The sequence below is a fragment of the Saccopteryx leptura genome, chromosome 4 (genome assembly GCF_036850995.1).
Source record: "Saccopteryx leptura isolate mSacLep1 chromosome 4, mSacLep1_pri_phased_curated, whole genome shotgun sequence".
Lineage (NCBI taxonomy): Eukaryota > Metazoa > Chordata > Mammalia > Chiroptera > Emballonuridae > Saccopteryx > Saccopteryx leptura.
The window spans coordinates 129,190,386-129,211,566 of NC_089506.1; the positions used below are offsets into that span (position 1 = coordinate 129,190,386).

The 21,181-nt window shown below is 36.8% G+C and overlaps 1 protein-coding gene across 1 annotated transcript in view; it reads left to right on the forward strand.

Annotated features, from left to right (window-relative positions):
- Positions 1-21,181, forward strand: part of HOMER1 (homer scaffold protein 1) — a 158,236-nt gene that overhangs the window by 64,762 nt on the left and 72,293 nt on the right. The window contains exons 3-5 of the mRNA XM_066381690.1: positions 869-1,000; positions 4,797-4,889; positions 18,735-18,874. Coding sequence (XP_066237787.1) covers positions 869-1,000; positions 4,797-4,889; positions 18,735-18,874 — 365 coding nt within the window. The remainder of the gene's footprint in view (positions 1-868; positions 1,001-4,796; positions 4,890-18,734; positions 18,875-21,181) is intronic.

A 21,181-nucleotide genomic window follows, 5' to 3' on the forward strand; every position in this document is an offset into this window, starting at 1 on the left:
AAGAGTAAGGAGGTATATGAGTATATAAATTTTGTAAGACGTAAAAGCAAAGCTGAATCGAGGTTAAGGGCTCTCAAATAACAACAAATAACATATCTGTTGTCTGTAAGGGAAAGCAAGGGACCACTCTCTTTCCTACTGTCTTCTTTAGCAGGTGGTGACATACATTTGTTATTATAACTTTATCTGCGTGGCTCATAACTATTTACATTATATTGTTCACATGGTGAACATTTAGCTTTGTTCTAAAAATGCTTGATTTTCATTCCACATTTAATAGTTCACCAAAATACTACTTACAGGTCTGATAATGTGATTTTTATTATATTGGAATCACTTTGTACTCTCATTTTTGGAGGGCCTTGGATGACTTAAATAAAATGGATTCTATATTTTATGGTACTGGCAGAGGAAATGAACTTTAAGTTAATATGTTATAATAATAGTTGAAATCTATTTTAGTGGTCATCAAAGATAATGTTTAATAACATGCTAAAATACTAGTTTTATAAGAAGCTATGTGTTAAACAAGTGATAGTGATTCTCAATATCATGAATTTATACAATTTCATGAGAAAAGAAAGACAAACCCCTACATATCTATATGTATAGATATGTAGGGGTTTGTTTTCCCTTGAGTAAAGGAAAAATTACTGAATGAAAGTCTTTTCTGTTATATTTCAGGTAAGTCAGCTTTAGGAAAATTCTTGATTATGGATTTTAGAAAATTAGTGTACAAATAGAAAATTTGTTCTATTGATGTATTCATTTATAAAACTAAATATTTTATGTAACCAAATAGTCTTGTGTTTAAATGTCTTGTTTGCTAATTTTGGATAAATTAACTTAGGCTTGTTTTATTTTTCAGGCAATAATTAATAGCACCATCACCCCAAACATGACATTTACTAAGACATCTCAGAAGTTTGGCCAGTGGGCTGATAGCCGGGCAAACACTGTTTATGGACTGGGATTCTCCTCTGAGCATCATCTTTCAAAGGTAAGTTAATTCATAAGATCTAAGTGGAAATCTTCATCTTCAAGTCAGATGTCTTAAATATACTACTTACAAAAATTAGGGGACATTTCAAAATTAATATGAAGCAATAAAAAAAAATTTGATTTTTTTTTTTTATTAAGCAAGAACATCAGAAAAGCAAATGACAAGTCAAAGAAAGTTCGATTATGCAAATGAGATGTAAAACCAACTTATTTCATTGATGAAAATGCTCTATACAAAAGGTGAAAGTACTGGAGTATCTACACATTCCCTGATCCCCTAATTTTTGTAAGCTGTATATATAGTAGCGAATAGAGAGTATAAAATATAGGAGAAATTTAATATTCTCAGAACTAGTGACTTTAGAGCAAGAAGAGATAATTGGATTCTACTGTCAATTGGAAAATTCATTGCGCATATTAAAAATAGTACTGATTGAGAAGGATTTGCATGGTTAACTCTGTATGTGATAAGAAATAAAAGGTGGGAATTATCACTTCAACAGAATGGACCTTGCTCAGCACTTTACACCCTCAGTTGGAGATGGTCTGCAAGATCGGTAAACACTAAGCTCTTCTGAATTGTGAAACGTCAAGCTGATAATGATACAGGTTTTAGCTTTTCAAGAAAATTGTGCATTGTGTGCGAGAGAATTTCTCTTGAGTTCTCTGATGCAGTACAGTGACCCAGTAGATACTATGAGGAGCTTTTGGAACATAGTGACCAAGTGAATTACTGTGGCCAGCAAAGCCAATAAAATATAGGGCATCACCTGGTTAAATATTGGAAGTAAAACAGTTGTCCTACCAATCAGCAAAAGCCACGCAGTGTTTATACCAGCAGTGCCCTGAGTTGTGTGGATGTCACGTGGGAAGGGAATGTGAGGAAAAGAGGACACAATTTTGGGATACTAAGATGATAGGAACATGAGTATTACTTCTGCTCTTCAGATTTTGTGCTCACCAGACCCAAAGATTTATGCTTAAAACTTCTCTGAAGCATTCAGTTAAAAGGATAACCCTACATTTGAAACAGTTCACATATTTTTTGGTATACACAGGGCCTGATGACTTTAAATTGTTTGAGTCATTCAGATGCTTGAAAATGAGTTCTTTTTAAAAGCCTTACATTACCATGAATATTTATTGACTTGAGGTCATTACTAGATGGTTCAGTGGATGTCACATGAAAAGAGCATGTAAGAAATAAGTATGGAACAAGCTACTTTGTTTCTTTTTGTTTTAGTTATAAACATTCCTTAACACTGTTGTTTTATCTTTTTCATATAAATTGTAGTTTAAAGTTCAATTTTAAGACTATTTTAACTTGCCTTGGTAAATATAAGTAATTCTCTGTAGGCTAATTAAAACAAACAAACGTATTACCTGACTTGGTTTCTCTTACACTCATCTAATTCTCTAAATACATTTTTTAAACTGTGGTAAAGGTATGACTTTTAGATTCAAAGTATCTCAACATAACAGGACACAGACATCCTTAAACAATTTTCTTAGAAATGAAACATGTATTTTAAGACTTTTGCTGTTACTCTCAGCACCTTTTTAGAGCTTTTCTTTTGGAATCGTCTATTAAAGACTATAGCAACCTCCCCTCCCCCCAAAGAAAACTATAGTTATATTCCCTTGCAGAATTTAACAGAGAAACCTAATTGTGAATTATCTTAAATAAACATGCATGAAATGAGTTTTGAGCCCAAGTAATTTTGACTATCTTTTTCATTGTGTCTTTCAGGTTATTGGGAAAGTAGCTAATGTAATAAATGAATAGTTTTTTAAGTTCTGTCAGTTTTACTGTCTCTTCTCATTTGATGTTTTTTTTTCTGGGAATGGCTTTATATCTCAAGAATTTTATTTTTCTTAAGATTAGCATATGCTTTTGACCAGCCTTACTAGTAGGTAGCAAATCCTAGTATTCTGCATATAGATTGATTGTCAGGAAACAATCTGTTAGCTTTCAGAGCCAAATGTAGTTTATTAATGAGATTTCGTTCCAAGAGCTTGAAATTTGTCTCTTCAGAATGTTTTGGTCCAAAAATGACAAAATTATGATTTATTTTCCAAGCTATCTTGAAGATTAATGTTGATGCTTTATAGAATGTAGAGGACCCATAAAGACTTTATAATGTTTTACATAAATGAAGCAAACATGTAAATATTTGGGCTTGTTTTATTATTAAAATGCATAAATGTTTACCCAAAATCTATGTGTTCTTGCGGACCAGTGTCACCCCATTAAATTTAACTTCTAAATAAAAATATTAAAATAAAATGAAATGAATAAATGAATGCAAAGCATTGTAAAGGTTTAGAGAAGGCTCTGAAGGCAGCTCTAGACAAAGGCCTCTCATAATAAGGGAGAGCAGCAATATCAGAAGAAATGTGTGTTCTACTAAGATTGTTATAAGAGGAAAATTACAACTATGCTCGTAGTACTTACTGAGTTGCATTTGGTTATCATGGAAACCTAAGCCTTTAAATATTAGCAATCACATAGGTCTTTATGAAGTTGAGAAGGGTTTTAAACATTAACTACTTTGGAATGCTAAAATTAGTATAAGGAAAACACTGTATATTACAGCTTACATAAAGAGAGTTTAATTATGGTTTTGTTTTTATTTTATTTACACCAATGTGAATAAGACCTTTTAAGATTTGTATTCAGATTATTTTTCTGTAAGGACATACTCTGTTTAATTAGAGAAGTGTAGTAATACAGATTCACTTCCCTGGTCTACAAAGTGTAGGCAGGGGCGACAAGGTATAAGGCAATAAGGAAAAGTTGTAATGACAACTTTAATTTTAACCCTCCTCCGTCTCCCAAAAGCAGGTCAGAATATCATGAGCCTTTGCTACCAAAGCTTTCTTCCTAAGATGGAAATGAAATCAGGTTTGGCTCATGGGGTGGGGACTATAATTTCATATTTTTATTGCCAACTCTAAAAGGCATTTTAAGTTACATAGAGATTTTAACATTTTAAACTTGGTTATTTTATGGCCCTAACTTACTTTCTCTGAGAAAAGCAATAAGCTAGTAGTATCTACTTCCAAAATATAGATAGATACTATATGTGGCCATGACGTTTATAGATTTCTATGAGTTGCTAAGAATTAGCATTTTATGTACAGTAATTTTTTTTTACCAATCCAGAGACCTTTGTCCTGAGACAAAGTATTATTATCTCCTGAACTGTATTATTCCTTCTGCTGCTGTACATTAGCTGTTTAGGAAATCTTTAGAAAATAAGTTTTATTATTGCTAGTTAGTGATAATAGTCAGTGTTGCTGTTTGTATTGTTGATAATATTGTGCCTTGCTTAATAGAAGAGTTTATATTATAGTAAAAGTTAAAAGCATGCTCCAAATACTGAGATGTTTAGGAGTCACTATTTAAGAGATTCAGTTTTTTCCATGATAAACAAACTTAGTATCCCCGTGTTTACTGATTCCACTCCCACCCTGTAACCCTCCCACCTTGTCTTCGTAAAGTATATCTGAATAACCAAGGAGGGACACAGGTAGATTACCTGAGACCAGGTTCTACCTTAGTTATACTGGGATGTTTCTGAATGAGATTTGTCAAAATACTTTCCAGTGTACAAATGTTTTGGTATTTGGTTTCTTTTTCTGTCATTTTCACATTACACTTGTAATTGATTTGAGGGGTAAGTTGCTTGTATAAGAGTCAGTTATTGAGAAAATAAAAGAAAACTAAGATAAATGTGAGCATTGTAACCAAATTTTCATTTGGTTAATATATATAGTCTTTATGTATTCAGTTTGCAGACAAATTTCAGGAATTTAAAGAAGCTGCTCGACTAGCAAAGGAGAAATCACAAGAAAAGATGGAACTTACCAGTACACCTTCACAGGTGGGTATTTAATTTCTACTCTTCTTTATGTACCTCATTTATTTTAGATGGTATCCTTTATGCCAGAGTTAAACTTGAGAAAATAATGGCAAAATTAAGATAATTTTCAAAGTGGACATAGACATGTACTCTTTAGTTAATCTGTACTAGGGGGGAGAAAGGAAGTTTTTTGTCCTATTAGCCAATGTCTACAAGAATCTGGAAGTTGGGAGGGGGAGGATAACCGATCTTTTAAATGTGCATACAACTTAAAAACAATCGTACAGATAGAGCATAGATTGGCCTGTTGTTTGTGTTCTGTGAGGTGCGGCTGCTGGAGGAGACACAGGAGAGGCTCAGGAAAACAAAAGCTTCCAGTGGTCCCCAGGCCGCACACCGGTACCGGTCCGTGGGCCATTTGGTACCAGTCCACAGAGAAAGAATAAATAACTTACATTATTTCCGTTTTATTTATATTTAAGTCTGAACGATGTTTTATTTTTAAAAAATGACCAGATTCCCTCTGTTACATCCCTCTAAGACTCACTCTTGACACTTGTCTGGGTCACGTGATACATTTATCCGTCCCACCCTAAAGGCCGGTCCATGAAAATATTTTCCAACATTAAACCGGTCCGTGGCCCAAAAAGGTTGGGGACCACTGGCTTATACGCACAGGCCCCAGAAACAGGAGGCACACAGGGCAGGCTCAAGGTGGTCAGGAGGCAAGAAGGAAGCAGGAGCGTGGGGAAAGCTGGGGGTAGAGCCTGCTTGGGATTTACATGGGAATGGTAGGGAATAGCAGGGCACCAGTTTAGAATTTGCTAGTTTGCATAATTTTTGTGGGTTCTAAACTATAGGAGGGACCCCTAGTTGCCTGGAACCTAGCCCTGGGATAACTGAAGCAGAGGAAGACTGTCTCCAGGGATGCATGGGCCAGATAGAGATGGCACAGCATTCGGTTCATCAGTTCCATATCAAAGGCTTGCTCCCACTTTAACCCCTTCCTGTCTCTAAGAATTGGCTAGACAGAGGTTTTTTAAGATGTCAAATCATCATAACTTGCAAAAATTTAAGAACTTAACAATACAGTTTGCTCTAATTGGTTTTAAAGTGTATGTACTTAAATCTGATAGTAGGGACATCTTTATGATCAGCACTGAGATCCAAAGATTATGGGTTTTATTCAAGTATAACTTTGTTTTTTTATTAATGAGTTAATAATATCTTTTAGTTGTTCATCATAATCTTTCTTCATTGGAAATTAATTATATTTCAGAGTGTAGTTTATTAAATAGTTACATTTCAGTACTTTTACAAAGGGTTAAATGCGCATAGTATGATTCATACAGAATTCCAGTTGTTTCAACTTTTTTTTTTTTTGTATTTTTCTGAAGCTGGAAACAGGGAGAGACAGTCAGACAGACTCCCGCATGCGGCCAACCGGGATCCACCTGGCACGCCCACCAGGGGCGATGCTCTGCCCACCAGGGGGCGATGCTCTGCCCCTCCGGGGCATCGCTCTGTTGCGACCAGAGCCACTCTAGCGCCTGGGGCAGAGGCCAAGGAGCCATCCCCAGCGCCCGGGCCATCTTTGCTCCAATGGAGCCTTGGCTGCTGGAGGGGAAGAGAGAAACAGAGAGGGAAGGGGAGGGGGGGGGTGGAGAAGCAAATGGGCGCTTCTCCTGTGTGCCCTGGCCGGGAATCGAACCCGGGTCCCCCGCACGCCAGGCCGATGCTCTACCGCTGAGCCAGCCGGCCAGGGCCTGTTTCAACTTTTTAATAACAGGCTTTCCTAAAATTAATTTTTATTTCAGTTGTCTTAAGAATAGAATTCAACTTTGTGCTTTGTTTTTCTGTATAGTAGTTGCCTTCAAAACATTTTTTGTTCCATTGATTTGAAGGGGAGAGTGAAGGACAAGTGAAAGAGAGAGAGAGAAGCATCAATTTATTATTTTACTTAGTTTTCCATTTAATTGTTTATTTATTGCTTCCAGTATGTGCCCTGGCCAGGGTTCAAACCTGTGACCTCTGTTGTACTGGATTGGTGCTTTATCCACTAAGCAACCGTGCGTGGGCCTATAGTAATTGTTTTTGAAGTTTATTGTAGAATTTTATGAAAATTAGATGTTACAAATGTTTCTGTAGATTAGTAGCAGACTTACATAAAACTTTCTTGAGGGGCCCTGGACGGTTGGCTCAGTGGTAGAGCGTTGGCCTGGCGTGAGGAAGTCCCAGGTTCGATTCCCGGCCAGGGCACACAGGAGAGGCGCCCATCTGCTTCTCCACCCCTCCCCCTCTCCTTCCTCTCTGTCTCTCTCTTCCCCTCCTGCAGCCGAGGCTCCATTGAAGCAAAAGATGGCCCGGGTGCTGGGGATGGCTCCTTGGCTTCTGCCTCAGGCGCTAGAGTGGCTCTGGTCACAACAGAGCAACGCCCCAGATGGGCAGAGCATCGCCCCCTGGTGGGCGTGCCAGGTGGATTGGTCGGGCGCATGCAGGAGTCTGTCAGACTGCCTCCCCGTTTCCAGTTTCAGAAAAATATAAAAAACAAACAAACAAACAAAAAAACCTTTCTTGAGGAAGTAAATAGGAATTGCCTTGGATTTTAGTGACTAACCAAATGATTGGAACAGTTTAGAAAACTGTTTGCTCTTCACCTTCCTCCGCACCCTGGCACCAAACTATTTGGCAAACTCTACTGGTATAAAGAATTACGGGTTCATTTTTTCTAAAGGAAAGGAGAGCTCTGTTAAGTATGCTTCACATACATACTTCCTCACAGATTAAAAGGGGGACGGGGATTGAAGTCTCATTATACCATCTCAGTATTTAACAGTGACCTGGAATAACATGAACTATGATTTTGAAATTTCCCTTGAATCTGTATTACCTAAGTGCTCTGGTGGTATAAGAGCCTATTTAAAATTTAGTATCAATACATGTTGGGAACTTGAGTTCCTTGGGTGAATGTGCTATATTATAAGAGGATGCTACAGCACATTCAGTAAGAGAATGCTCAAAGGACTCCAAAAACATTGTAATGGGTTGCACTTTCCCATTGCACTTAGTTTCTGTTTCTCTAATCATAACTTGTTTTTGTTTAATTGGCCATGAAGTATTATAAGTTTTTAAAATACCTGCACTGCTTCAGTGGAAGGAATGTCTTTAAGTCTTTACTTTTATCTAAGGGATATATCTGGGATGTTTTTATTTGGATAACAATATGAATTATAAAGAAATATCTTAAGTTCATCAGTATTTGAGAGCCAAAATATAATGACTTTAATCTTTTCAAAACATTTGAAATCTGATTGTTAATGTACAGAAGACAAAGAAATAGTGAAAAAAAAAAAGTATTTATTTTCATTTCTCTTTTCTCCCCTTTTTGTGACAGTCCTTGATACAGATGTTAATATTTGTTTTAGTTTGAAATGTTTGAGCCCTGGGCACTCCAGTCCCATTCAGCCAAAGAGCAGAGTTTGGTTCTCACTGGTTTAACCCAATCTGCTAAATTATTGTTCTGCCTGGAGAATATTACCCAGAAATTCAGCAGAAGGTTAGGGAGGTTAAATGAGATCATTGGTAATAGTATAAATACTCAGTTGAATATAGTTTTTGTTTTTATTTGAGGAGGGATAACAAACTGGTTAAGAGTATGGGTTTTCAAGTATGACAAGCTTAGTTAGACATAAATCCTTTTTCTGTCATGATGTGATCTTGCAAAAATTGCTTATGCATCTGTAACATGAGTATTACATTACTTGTCTTGTAGAACTGTTGGGAGGAAAAGGATGATAATGGCATTGTAATTGTGATGGTATTATCTGATAGTGGTGGTAGAGTCTGGCTTTGAATCTGGGATCTAACCCTTACTAATTTTCTGACTTAAGCAAGTCATTCTTTTTCAAAAGCTATAAAAGGGGAATAAGAATATCTTTTTTATAGTGTTAGTGTGAGAATTAAATGAGGATTACACAGTGCTTAACATATTGTAAATGCTTAATAAATGTTAATGGCTGTTGTTGGTAAAGTGGTTGTAATGGTGAAGATAATGATGTAAAGCAGGGGTCCCCAAACTACAGCCCAGCCCAGTGGGCCGCATGCGGCCCACTGAGGCCATTTATCCGGCCCCGCCGCACTTCCAGAAGGGGCACCTCTTTCATTGGTGGTCAGTGAGAGGAGCATAGTTCCCATTGAAATACTGGTCAGTTTGTTGATTTAAATTTACTTGTTCTTTATTTTAAATATTGTATTTGTTCCCGTTTTGTTTTTTACTTTAAAATAAGATATGTGCAGTGTGCATAGGGATTTGTTCATAGTTTTTTGTGTTTTTTTTTTAAAGATTTTATTTATTCATTATAGAGAAGGGAGAGAGAGAGAGAGAGAGAGAATGGGGGGAGGAGCAGAAAGCATCAACTCCCATATGTGCCTTGACCAGGCAAGCCCAAGGTTTTGAACCAGCAACCTCAGCGTTTCCAGGTTGACACTTTATCCACTGCGCCACCACAGGTCAGGCTTGTTCATAGTTTTTTTTATAGTCCGGCCCTCCAATGGTCTGAGGGACAGTGAACTGGCTCCCTGTGTAAAAAAGTTTGGGGACCCCTGATGTAAAGTCTTGACCTAGGATCTGGCACATAACAGTTATTTAGAAAAACAAAGATTTTGTAATTGAATAAAGCCTGCATCAGAATGCCCTGGAAGACTTGTTAAAACACAAATTGCTGATTTCCACCCCCAGCATTTCTATTTTGGTATGGCTGAGATGGGGCCAAAGAATTTGCATTACTAACAAGTTTCCAGGAGATGCTGATACTATTAATCTGCAGACCACGCTTTAGGAAGCAGTGCTATAGACAAACCATTCCACCTCTCTGAAGGTCTGTGATGAAAGGACTCTGGCATTTAGAGCAAAATTATTCACTTCCCCATTCTTAGACTCTTGCTAAGGTTGTATACTTGATATAAATGTGTGATAGCCTACCAATGGTGGTGCAGTGGGTAGAGGTGAACCCAGGACACTGAGTGCCCAGTTCAAAATCCCCGAGTTGCCAGCTAGAGCATGGGCTCATTGGCTTGATTGTGGGCTTGCCAGCATGAGTACAAGGTCACCAGCTTGAGCGAGGGCTTTTCAGCTTGAGTGCGTTATCATCAGCATAACCCCAAAGTCATTGGTTTGAGTCCAAAGGTTGCTGGCTTGAGCAAGGAGGGGTCATTGCTCTCTCCCATCTCCTCTCCTCTCTCCCTTCCTATCTCTCTAAAAAAAAAAAAAAAAAAATGCGTGATCATGTCAGATAATCCTAGTGTGATCTTGATCAAGGTTGCCTCTTTAGGAATAGTTGAATGACATATTAATTGTTAGTTTCTTTCATGTCCTTCTTTAAATAATAGACATTAACTTAAAACTTTTTCTTCATGAAAGATCTTATGTTCTCATGTTTCCATGGAAATCTTTTAAACAGTCAATTTTATATAAGTCAAGAATTATGAGAGTCTTTACTCCTGAAATTTTTCAGAAGGTTCACAGTAAAAATACTGTATTTCAATTAACTTATTAAGTACTTCTCTCAGAATATTCATTGAAGATAAAAAGGGGCTATAAGATCAACTATCCAATTATTTTTTCACCGAAGTTTAGAAAAACTTTTAGCTGTCAGTTGTCTAAGACTTTTTTTTTTTAATGTGAGAAGCAGGGAGACAGAGACAGATGCATGTCTGTGCCCTGACTGGGATCCACCTGGCAAGCCCCCTTACCAGGCAGTGCTCTGCCTGTCTGCGCCGCTGCTTCATTGCTTGCCAACCAAGCTATTGTAGTGCCTAAGGTGAGGCCTTATAGCCATCCTCAGCTTCCGGGGCCAACTTTGCTTGAACCATTCGAGCTATGGCTGCAGGAGGGGAAGAGAGAGAGATAGAGGGTTGAAGGGGTGGAGAAGCGGTGGTGGCTTCTCCTGTGTGCCCTGACCAGGGATCAAATCCAGGACTTCCACGTGCTGGGTTGATGCTCTACTGCTGAACAAACTGACCAAGGCCAAAGCCTTTTAAATTGAGTCAAGTATCTATTTATTCCCATTTGTTGTCTGCAGCCAAACAGAAGTTGTGGGGTTTTTTTTTTCCCATTTGAATCGTCAGGTTGTATAGCATTGAATATACTACAGTAACTCTCTTGATTTATATTTAAATAATCTAGTTTTTCCTGAATTTACTTTATTGAAAAAGCGAGATATATATGTGTGTGTTTGTAACAAAGAACAAAGTTCCTTTAGCTTCATTATAAGTACTATCATTTTTTAAATGTTCATTTTAATATGATTAATTGTTATTTATCCACACGAGGCACTAGTTTATTGTGACTGATTGTTAGGATTTCTGTGACTAGCTCTTTGATCCTGTGAAATTCAATGGACTTGTCTAGATAGTAGTTCTTGAATCCTTAGTCAGAGGATTGAACTATATGATCTCTAGGACACTTCAAGTGCAATAAATCTCACATGTTTAGATTTTTTTTAACAAGGGTATCGCTTGATATAAATGGATATTTTTGAAAAGTGATCTGTATTAGTCAAGTGTTACTACCCTAAACTATATTATTTATATATCTAGCCCACAAACATATCATTAGAATTAGGGAGTGTCTATAAATTAATATGATACTTTTTTTTTTTATCTCTGAAGTTGGAAACGGGGAGGCAGTCAGACTCCCACATGCGCCGGACCGGGATCCACCCGGCACGCCCACCAGGGGGCGATGCTCTGCCCATCTGGGGGCGTCACTCTGCCGCAATCAGAGCCATTCTAGCGCCTGAGGCAGAGGCCACAGAGCCATCCTCAGTGCCCGGGCCAACTTTGCTCCAATGGAGCCTTGGCTGCGGGAGGGGAAGAGAGAGATAGAGAGGAAGGAGAGGGGGAGGGGTGGAGAAGCAGATGGGCGCTTCTCCTGTGTGCCCTGGCCGGGAACCGAACCCAGACTCCCGCATGCCAGGCCGACACTCTACCACTGAGCCAACCGGCCAGGGCCGATACTTTCTTGGTATCATATAACAAATGTGGTTTAACTGAATCAGATACCAAAAGAACAACTTCTCTGACCTCAGAGAAACTTCCTTAGAGTTCTCTGCATATTACTGTTTGCTGTCCAAAGTAAGGACATTGGACTTAAGTGACTCTGATCCTATTAATTACTTTAATGGACTATTCATCCATTTCTCTGCCAATACCTATTAAGTATTGGCAGTGATAACAGAGAGGAAGGATTAGACATAGCAATGGGGAAACTGACTGAACTGGGAAGAAATATGGGAATTGAGGGAGTGGTGAGGGTGAAGGAGGGTGGTAAAAGAGGAGTTAGATGTTTTTAAAACATCTGGCCCTGGCCGGTTGGCTCAGTGGTAGAGTGTTGGTCTGGCGTGCGGAAGTCCCGGGTTCAATTCCCAGCCAGGGCACACAGGAGAAGCGCCCATCTGCTTCTCCACCCCTCCCCCTCTCCTTCCTCTTTGTCTCTCTCTTCCCCTCCTGCAGCCAAGGCTCCATTGGAGCAAAGATGGCCCGGGTGCTGGGGATGGCTCCATAGCCTCTGCCTCAGGCGCTAGAATGGCTCTGGTCGCAACAGAGCAACGCCTGGGATGGGCAGAGCATCGCCCCCTGGTGGGCGTGCCGGGTGAATCCCAGTCGGGTGCATGCAGGAGTCTGTCTGACTGCCTCCCCGTTTCCAACTTCAGAAAAATACAAAAAAATAAAAATAAATAAATAAATAAATAAATAAAACCTCTGTTCTTAGTTTGTAGCATGAACTTCAGAAGATGATTTTTACTTCAGATATTGAATTGTATGCTAATGGACATCCAGGTAGATATGTCCTATGGCTAGTTAGAAATTTGGAATTGGAGCTAAGTCTCAAGGGTTATCAATAAATACATAGGAGTTCAAGCCATAGGTGAGAATGACATCATCCAGAAAGAAAATAGAATGGAAAAAGAGACAGGGGTAAAAACTTATCATCTTAAGATTGTCACTTAAGAAATTTGAGAGAGGTATAGGAAAAGACAGAGAATGCTAGCACAGAAATCAAGAGAAGAACATTTTAGGTTGGAGGCAGTAATTTGTCAGTGTTAGAAGCAGATGTCCAATAGGAAAGGACTTATGAGGACTTTCAACTGAATGAGCTGAAACTCGCTGTAATTATAGGTGGACGTGGTGAAGAAAGGGCGATATGAAATAGTTTCTTGAATGAAAGGAGGTCACCTTAGCTATTCTTGATATCAGAATGTTTCGTAGTGAGAATATAAATTAACAAATACTCTCCTGTATGGGGAGAAATGTTAGCACGGTAATCTCAGGAGGATGTGGACCTGAGAAATTTTTCTAGAGTGTATGTGTGGGAGTGACTTGAATTTGTTTTTAAATGTAAGGAAGGAGTCAGGAAGGAGAAAGAAGAATAAAAGGAAGGGGTTGTTGATGGGGCATTGTGCAGAAGGTGCTGTTGTGAGGGGGGAGGATAGAAACAAATTAGCTACTTTAATGTGATACAGGAGGGAAGGATAAAAATGGATTCAGATATAGATAGAAGGAGACTGAGGAAGTCTATGCCAGTTTATTTCTATTTTCTTTGTGAAAGACAAATTAGATCATTCACTGAGAGGAAGGACAACTGAAAAGAGAGAAGGCTTGAGAGGTTTGGAACAACTGTTAGGTAAAGAAAAAAGAGTCAAGTGGGAGTAGGTAAATTAAAGATTACTTAACACTCCAAGATCATAATTAAAGTCAGAGCTCAAAATTATCTTCATGGCACTAATCAGCATATTTAACAGTATTTTTCTTTCTTAGCTCTTGGTAGCATGGGCACATAAGAATAGGGAATGATGGTTCATTTTGTATGAAGTTAGAATTTGACAAGATAGGTGTTGTAGAAGGTAAAGGAAGCTTGAAAATTGGGATGATGCTAGTGAGAGTATAATTAAGGTGGTTGCCTTTCTGGTGTATGGCAAAAAATAAAGCCAGGTAGAGCCTGACAGAGGAGCATATTAACAGAGGGCAGGAGATTGTAAGTCCTGCTAAGGTTGAAGAACAGGTGGAAAGGGAATGGGTTAGGTTGGGGGGACAGGAGGATGTACAGCACAAACCTGCTTATTGTTTGGAACCAAAACCAGTAGTTGATGTGTTGATCTAAAAACTTGGTTAATGTGGAGAAATTTTTAAAGATTCTTTTAAATTTATCAATTAAAATTTAACACTATTATGTTTATTTATTCACCCATATTTTGATTTAAAGTTGAGCCTTCTTTTGAATATGAATCTGTTGATTGGAATTTCAAATTGTCTTTCTTACAAAAATTATACTGATAATTAATTGTCTGCAATTTTCTGGGTATTTTTTCTCAAAGTAGAGCTAATTTTTGGCACTTACAAGGAAATCTGACTATGATATTAATAGATTTTAAGGATATTATATGGCAATATATATATTATGCAGTAGTATATTATATATACTTAATCTGGTTGTCTGTTTTACTTTTCAGCCATTTTCTTTACCTTTTAGTTACTTTAAACCATTTAGTTGGGTTTTTATTAAAATAACTATTACAGTTTTTTGCAGTCAGTTTTCATTAGTTTACTTAATAGTCAAGTCAGCTATCTAATTATATAAAAACAAATGACATAGACATGTTTGGGTCAAATACAGTTGACTCTTGGTAAGAGTTAATTTCCTTAGTAGTTACAAAAATATGCAGAGGAGAGATTAATTTACTAACCCTGAGTATCAGTCACTTTATATAGGGTATGAAGAATATGAATTAATCCAAAGAGTCAGATTACAAGAACATCTACGGTTGTCAGAAATGGGATTTCAGAGCTGGTGGCTATGGAAGGTGACCTGGTGTAGGGAACGACTGACGGCAGTAGACATTTGATCTCAGCCTCATCTTCCTTTCTGTATCTTTTTGTTCTTCTGTGTCTCTTTCTTAGCATTTCTTTCCATTTCCATAGCCATGAGAACCCAAAACCATTAGGTTCTCCCTCAGTTTTTTCTATTAGAGCCTCTGCCTAGAAAAGAGTGGTGTTCTCATTTGCATAAATATAAAAGATTATGAAAAAGAATGAATCTTGCAAGAAAAACTGCTAAATGATATAAGGGCCCTTTTACCTAGGCCAGTAAGGATGAAGCTAACAGGAATTTTAATTTTAGGCTTTATTAAAATTAAATGGAAGGTGTCGTGGTATTTGGTCTAGGGGAGAAGGGCAATGCTGACACACCCCTCCCGCCCCCCTGCCTCACCCCCCCCCACTACAGCACACGTACCTGGCCTGGAGGAAGGGTCGAGCTCGTTTGTTTTTCATATGATTCAGAATATTTCTTGGGTTTTTTTGTGGGGGTGCTTTTTTGCTACTTCATAAACGGGTAGGAAGAGAGAATTCTTAAGATGCAGCACTTCCTGAATCTGACATCTTTGCTCATATTTTTATATGGTCACATCTGTTACTTTGGGCTTTCTTGATACTCTCTCAGATTTTAATATACAAAATAGTTTTTTCTTTCACTTGACTGTAATTTTTCTTTCTCATAATATTTGTTTTGGTATAGAATAATGGGGAGTTTCCCAAAAATCAAGTGAGATGTGAATGGTTTTATTTCTTAAAATAAGATTGTAAAGATGATAGGCAGTCATTGAATTTCAGTTTTTAGATATATATATATTTTAGATATATATATGGCGACAGACAGAGGGACAGGTAGGAACAGACAGGCAGGAAGGGAGAGAGACGAGAAGCAGCATCAATTCTTCCTTGCGGCTCCTTAGTCTCCTTAGTTGTTCATTGATTGCTTTCTCATATGTGCTTTGATGGGGTGGGGTGGGGGGCTACAGCAGAGCAAGTGACCCCTTGCTTAAGCGAGTGACCTTGGACTTCAAGCCAGCGACCACTGGGGTCATGTCTGTGATCCCATGCTCAAGCCAGCGGCCCTGCGCTCAAGCTGGTGAGCCCACACTCAAGCCAGCAACCACAGGGTTTCAAACCTGGGTCCTCTGCATCCCAATCCAAAGCTCTATCCACTGCACTACCACCTAGTCAGGCTTTAGTATATTTTCTATTTTTTTCTTACCATCTTTGGTATATACATATACACATATCAAAGAAGATATTTGATAACTTTTTTCTTAAACATACTATAGAAATGGCTAAGCATATTAACTTAGGAATCTGTTTCTAAAGAGAAATTATTCTTTTTCAAAAGTTGGTGATCTAATAACTATCTCCAAGTTTTAAATTTTAATATTTGATTTAAAGATACAAAATGTTGGTTTTATATAAGATACAGGTTTGTTTTTTTGTTGTTTTAATTGATTGGTTTTAGAGAGAGAGAGCGCACGCGAGAGAGAAGCATTCCTTTGTTGTTTCACTTGGTTGTGTGTTCATTGATCACTTCCTGTCTGGGCCCTGATGGAAATCGAACCCACACCTTGGTATTTCGGGGACAGTGTTCTAACTGACTCAGCTAACTGGTTAGGGCCTGTTTTTTTCTTTCCTTTTTTTTATGTTTTTTTTTTTTTTTTTAAGAAATAACAAAAGTTGATTTTGAGGAAATTACACAAAATTTATATTATAAAAAAACGATGTTTGGAATATGTTAAATAAAACAAGTTTCATGGTGCTATTTTTAGCACATATGAAATTTGTGGAAAGTTTTACATAATACTTTTGTCTACCTGTGGGGTACTTGGAAGACAAGGGCATTTCATTTTCCTTTTATGCTCCTATGTACTGTTGAAATTTTTTCTTGTTCTCATGAACAAATTTTATTTTATTTTTTTAGAAACTATACTTTTAAAACCCATGCTTTGGGCTTTTCTTTTCATTTTAATGCTCTAAGATGATTAAATATGCCTTTTGTTAAATATAGTTATATTCAAGTTTTCTGGAGAAAAGCTTGCTATGTTGAGATATTAGAATTGTTGCAACCTTTATCTCTTTTTCCTCTCCTTCCTTCTCTCCTTAACTTGCCTCTGAGAACAGTCTGTCTACTTCAGTAGCATCCACATTTCTAGCCTCTCCAGGACCCATGCCTTAAAACCCTCATAATTCCCTCCTGAAGGTAGTAAGAACCAGAAACCAAACTACAGCTCCTCCTCCCTCTCTTTTGTCCTGATCTGCATGTCTCTCCCACTCTTACCATTTGTTTCTAGTGAATCCTTAATTACTTATGCTGGTTATGTCCTTTCAAGTTCACAAGGTACAGTGTCATTTGTTTCTGTTATCATGCCCATTGAATCAGGTCTTGGCCAACTTACTATTTAGCTGACTTTGATTATTTTAGTTTGGCTTGGCCTTTCTTAGAGAAAAATAGTTATGATTTCTTGAAACTAAAGATGATAACAGTTTCTTACCAGCTGTTTCAACTTTTTCTGCTGATTGATATGGTCCATAATGGACTTAAAAGGAGTTACTTTGGGACTTTGGATATTGTTCCCATCATTCACTTAGTAGGATTTGACTTCATTGTAAAATAATTTTATGTTGTCACATTAAACTATAAACTTTATCCATGTGTTGACTATTAGTGGAAATGAAGATTTAGGAGAAAGAATTAATGAGTGAAATTCAAGTTTGAAATAGAGGTTCCATTAATAATTCAAAAATAGTTAAGTGATAATGTGGAATTAAGCGAACCATCTTTTGATCTGTGATAGCTTATGTAATTTATAGCATTATGGCACTATTAGTTAAAATATATTTAAATGTGGAACAAAATGTATACAGTGCTATAAAATCAGAAGTCCCCCAAAGAAAGTTTCACTACATTAATATTTTTCACAGAACTTCTTCATGTGCAATATTTTTTATGTAAAGCATATAAATTATCATAGCCTAGATATCTCCTTATATTCTCAAATGTTTTTTCCTAATTTTCCTGGATTACACATATTCTCCTTGTTTTTATTTGAGGAAATCTTGTATTCTTCTAAGTTGACAAGTTATGACTATCCCTGTCCAGTTTTCAGTTGATATTTTCATTTTTTTCCCCAAACAATACCGTAATATTGCAATTGTGAAGTTGTAGTGCCCAGACATGACAAGTGGTCCACCAAGCTGCTCTTTAAGTATCTGGTGCTAGAACCTCACCTGGTTAACAGTTTTATCAAATGACCCTTCATTCTGATTTCTATTATAATGACAAATTTAGATAATCCGATAATGGCGGATGCAACAATAAGTGTCAGCTTGAGCTTCATTTTAAATTCCATTTATTTTGCAGAGGGATAAATTAAATTTACTTTGATAATTGAAATTAGATCTTAATTGAAATTAGAAATGAGAGGAAGAAAATGTGATAAAAAATAATTCCATTTTGAATAACAGGAAAGAAAAGATGTAATACACTAACATCATTATGTATGTTGTAGAGATATTTCTGATTGTTTCTCTAATTCTAGGAATTGGAAAGTAGGGAAGGTAAAAATATTAAAACTTTTTGAAGATTGCCCTCTTCCCTTTTTTTCTCTACTCCCTCTTGCCACATAAAATCACATCTTCTCGCATTTTTGTGCCACTTTCTTTTCCTTCTCAATTAGTTCTTTGAATATCTTTTTTATTCTGACCAGTTAGTTGCTTATGTAAACCCCAAAGTGTTTCAGTTCTTTGAAACTATATTTCTAAATTGTGTTATGCTTCAGATAGTTTTTTTACAAGTTGCTTTGCTTAAAAGTATTAATTTTTTTGAAATTTTATTTTTTAAGTCTTTGATTCAACTTTCAGTTGAAATATGGTTCGTAAGTAAGCATGTATCAGAGCCAGTTTTAACTTTAAGATGATCTTGTGTATTTTAATAGAAATATAACACATTTTTTATCCCCTACCCGCCTCCCTTTTATTTTTAAGGAATCAGCAGGTGGGGATCTGCAGTCTCCTTTAACACCAGAAAGTATCAATGGGACAGACGATGAAAGAACACCTGATGTGACACAGAACTCAGAGTCCAGGGCTGAACCGACTCAGAATGCATTGCCATTTTCACATAGGTACAAATTCAGTTCAACCGTCATGATTAAGTAAAATATGTGACTATGGAAAGTTATTTGGGTTCCGGGTAAATCTTTCAAAATTATAGCCCTGACTGAAAATTCCAGGTCTGACATTTTTAAATGTTTCTATTAACTTCAGAAAGATTTTAATAATTTATATTTGCATAGATGGGCTGGAATGAACATTTTCTTTATCTATGTAAATAAAGGGCTACTGAGCTAATTACAGTACAAATCATTTTTCAGTGAAACAAGATACATATTATTGTAAATCTCTTCTTATTTTTTTTAACACAATTGCTGAATGACCCCATCTGTTAACCTGGTTTCCATTTTCATGTATATTCTTTTTTTTTTTTTTTTTTTTCATTTTTCCGAAGCTGGAAATGGGGAGGCAGTCAGCCAGACTCCCGCATGCGCCCGACCGGGATCCACCCAGCATGCCCACCAGGGGGCGATGCTCTGCCCCTCTGGGGCGTTGCTCTGTTGCATCCAGAGCCAGTCTAGCGCCTGAGGCAGAGGCCACAGAGCCATCCCCAGCACCCGGGCCATCTTTGCTCCAATGGAGCCTCGCTGCGGGAGGGGAAGAGAGAGACAGAGAGGAAGGAGAGGGTGAGGGGTGGAGAAGCAAATGGGCGCCTCTTCTGTGTGCCCTGGCCGGGAATCGAACCCTGGACTTCTACATGCCAGGCCAACACTCTACCGCTGAGCCAACCGGCCAGGGCTCATGTATATTCTTGAGGGCTATAATTTAAAAATTTCTTACTCTGAAGTTAAGCTTTACCATAGTCTTAGAAGTGATTTCACAGAAGGAAAGCAAGTTACTGTGGTAACTTCTATAATGAATCTGTTAATGTTAATGCCAGAATTATTTTTGCACACCAACTAACAGAAGATAAATCTTCATATGCTTCTGAATTTTAAAAGAATTTGATACTTTAAACAGATACAATTTATTCTAAATGTGTTCCAAATCATTTACATTAGTTATAGACCATACTGTAGTATTTTTAGAATGTGAGGAGATCTGTAAAACTGCAGTACTGCGAATGTAAACAAATACCTCTCAGTCATTGTCTTAAAGTTAATTTTTATTCTTTTTTGGAAACTTTTGACGAGGTAGTTTTAGTTGAAATTAAGAAAACAATTTTTCTTTGATATGTGTTTCTCTTTGGACCAGTTTTTTTTTTAAATCTTTTTTTTTAGCATATTCAGAAGAATTGTGAAGTGAGATATTCCAAACTCATTTTTATGAGAATCTTAATTTTGATTGAATTTGTTGAATATTAAGGGCATAGAATTAAACATATTAGAGACTAACACTGAGGGACCTCATGGTCAGGCTAAGGAAGAAGAACAAATTAGGTAAGTTATTTTTTAGGTTTGACATTGAAGCTATTCTAATTTATTTCTAAAAAATGCTAATAATTTTGCATAAACAGTAAATGTATCTTGGAATTATTGAGACCATGCTTTAACTGTTGCAGTATAAGCATATGTTTTCTATAGCTGTAATGACTGAACACATGAAATCTTTTAGTTTCTATGATCTGAAGACTGTATGTATGATTTGTAAAACATACACCTTTTTTAATATGAAATTATGGTTAATGAGCAATGTGATGAGTGTGCAATTTTTGAGAATATATTTAACATATCCATTGAATAAGTAGACTTAATTACAATGAACATAATTATAAGATTTCTTTGTCTAATAATTAGATCATATGTATTAAATAGTGTAGTATTTAGAAATAGACTTTTGTATTTAACATTTGTAAAAGCTATTTTGGGTTTACCTTATGCTCTAAAAGTTTCTGAATGTTTATTGTTTTGCTAATCGTTGGTATTTGAAGTTTCTAACTGGGATTTGTCATCTGTTGATTTTCTCCATTCCTGGGAGTCTAAGAGGAGTTATTTACTTAGATTTGAAGGTAGAGCTTTTTTGACTACTGGAATCTGTAAGTTAACCATGGAGATATTTGAGTTCTCAAAATAAAACTTTAACAGGTCAACATAAGCTTTTAATTATGTTAAAAGCATTACATAATCTTATAGTTTCTTATTATTGTAAAAATATTTAACTGTATGACTTTAGACATTCTCTGACCTTGTTTTGATTTCTACCGGAGATAAATGATGATGTATTTTGTAGTAAATGTTAGAATCTTATAATATCAGTTAGCAGAGACCTTAGAGATGGTACTATCTGGGATTTTTCAAACTATGGTAAATTGAAATTAGCTTGTTTATGGCATTCTGAAAAATGAAATACAGAAAAACTAAATAGGAAGCATTAGAACA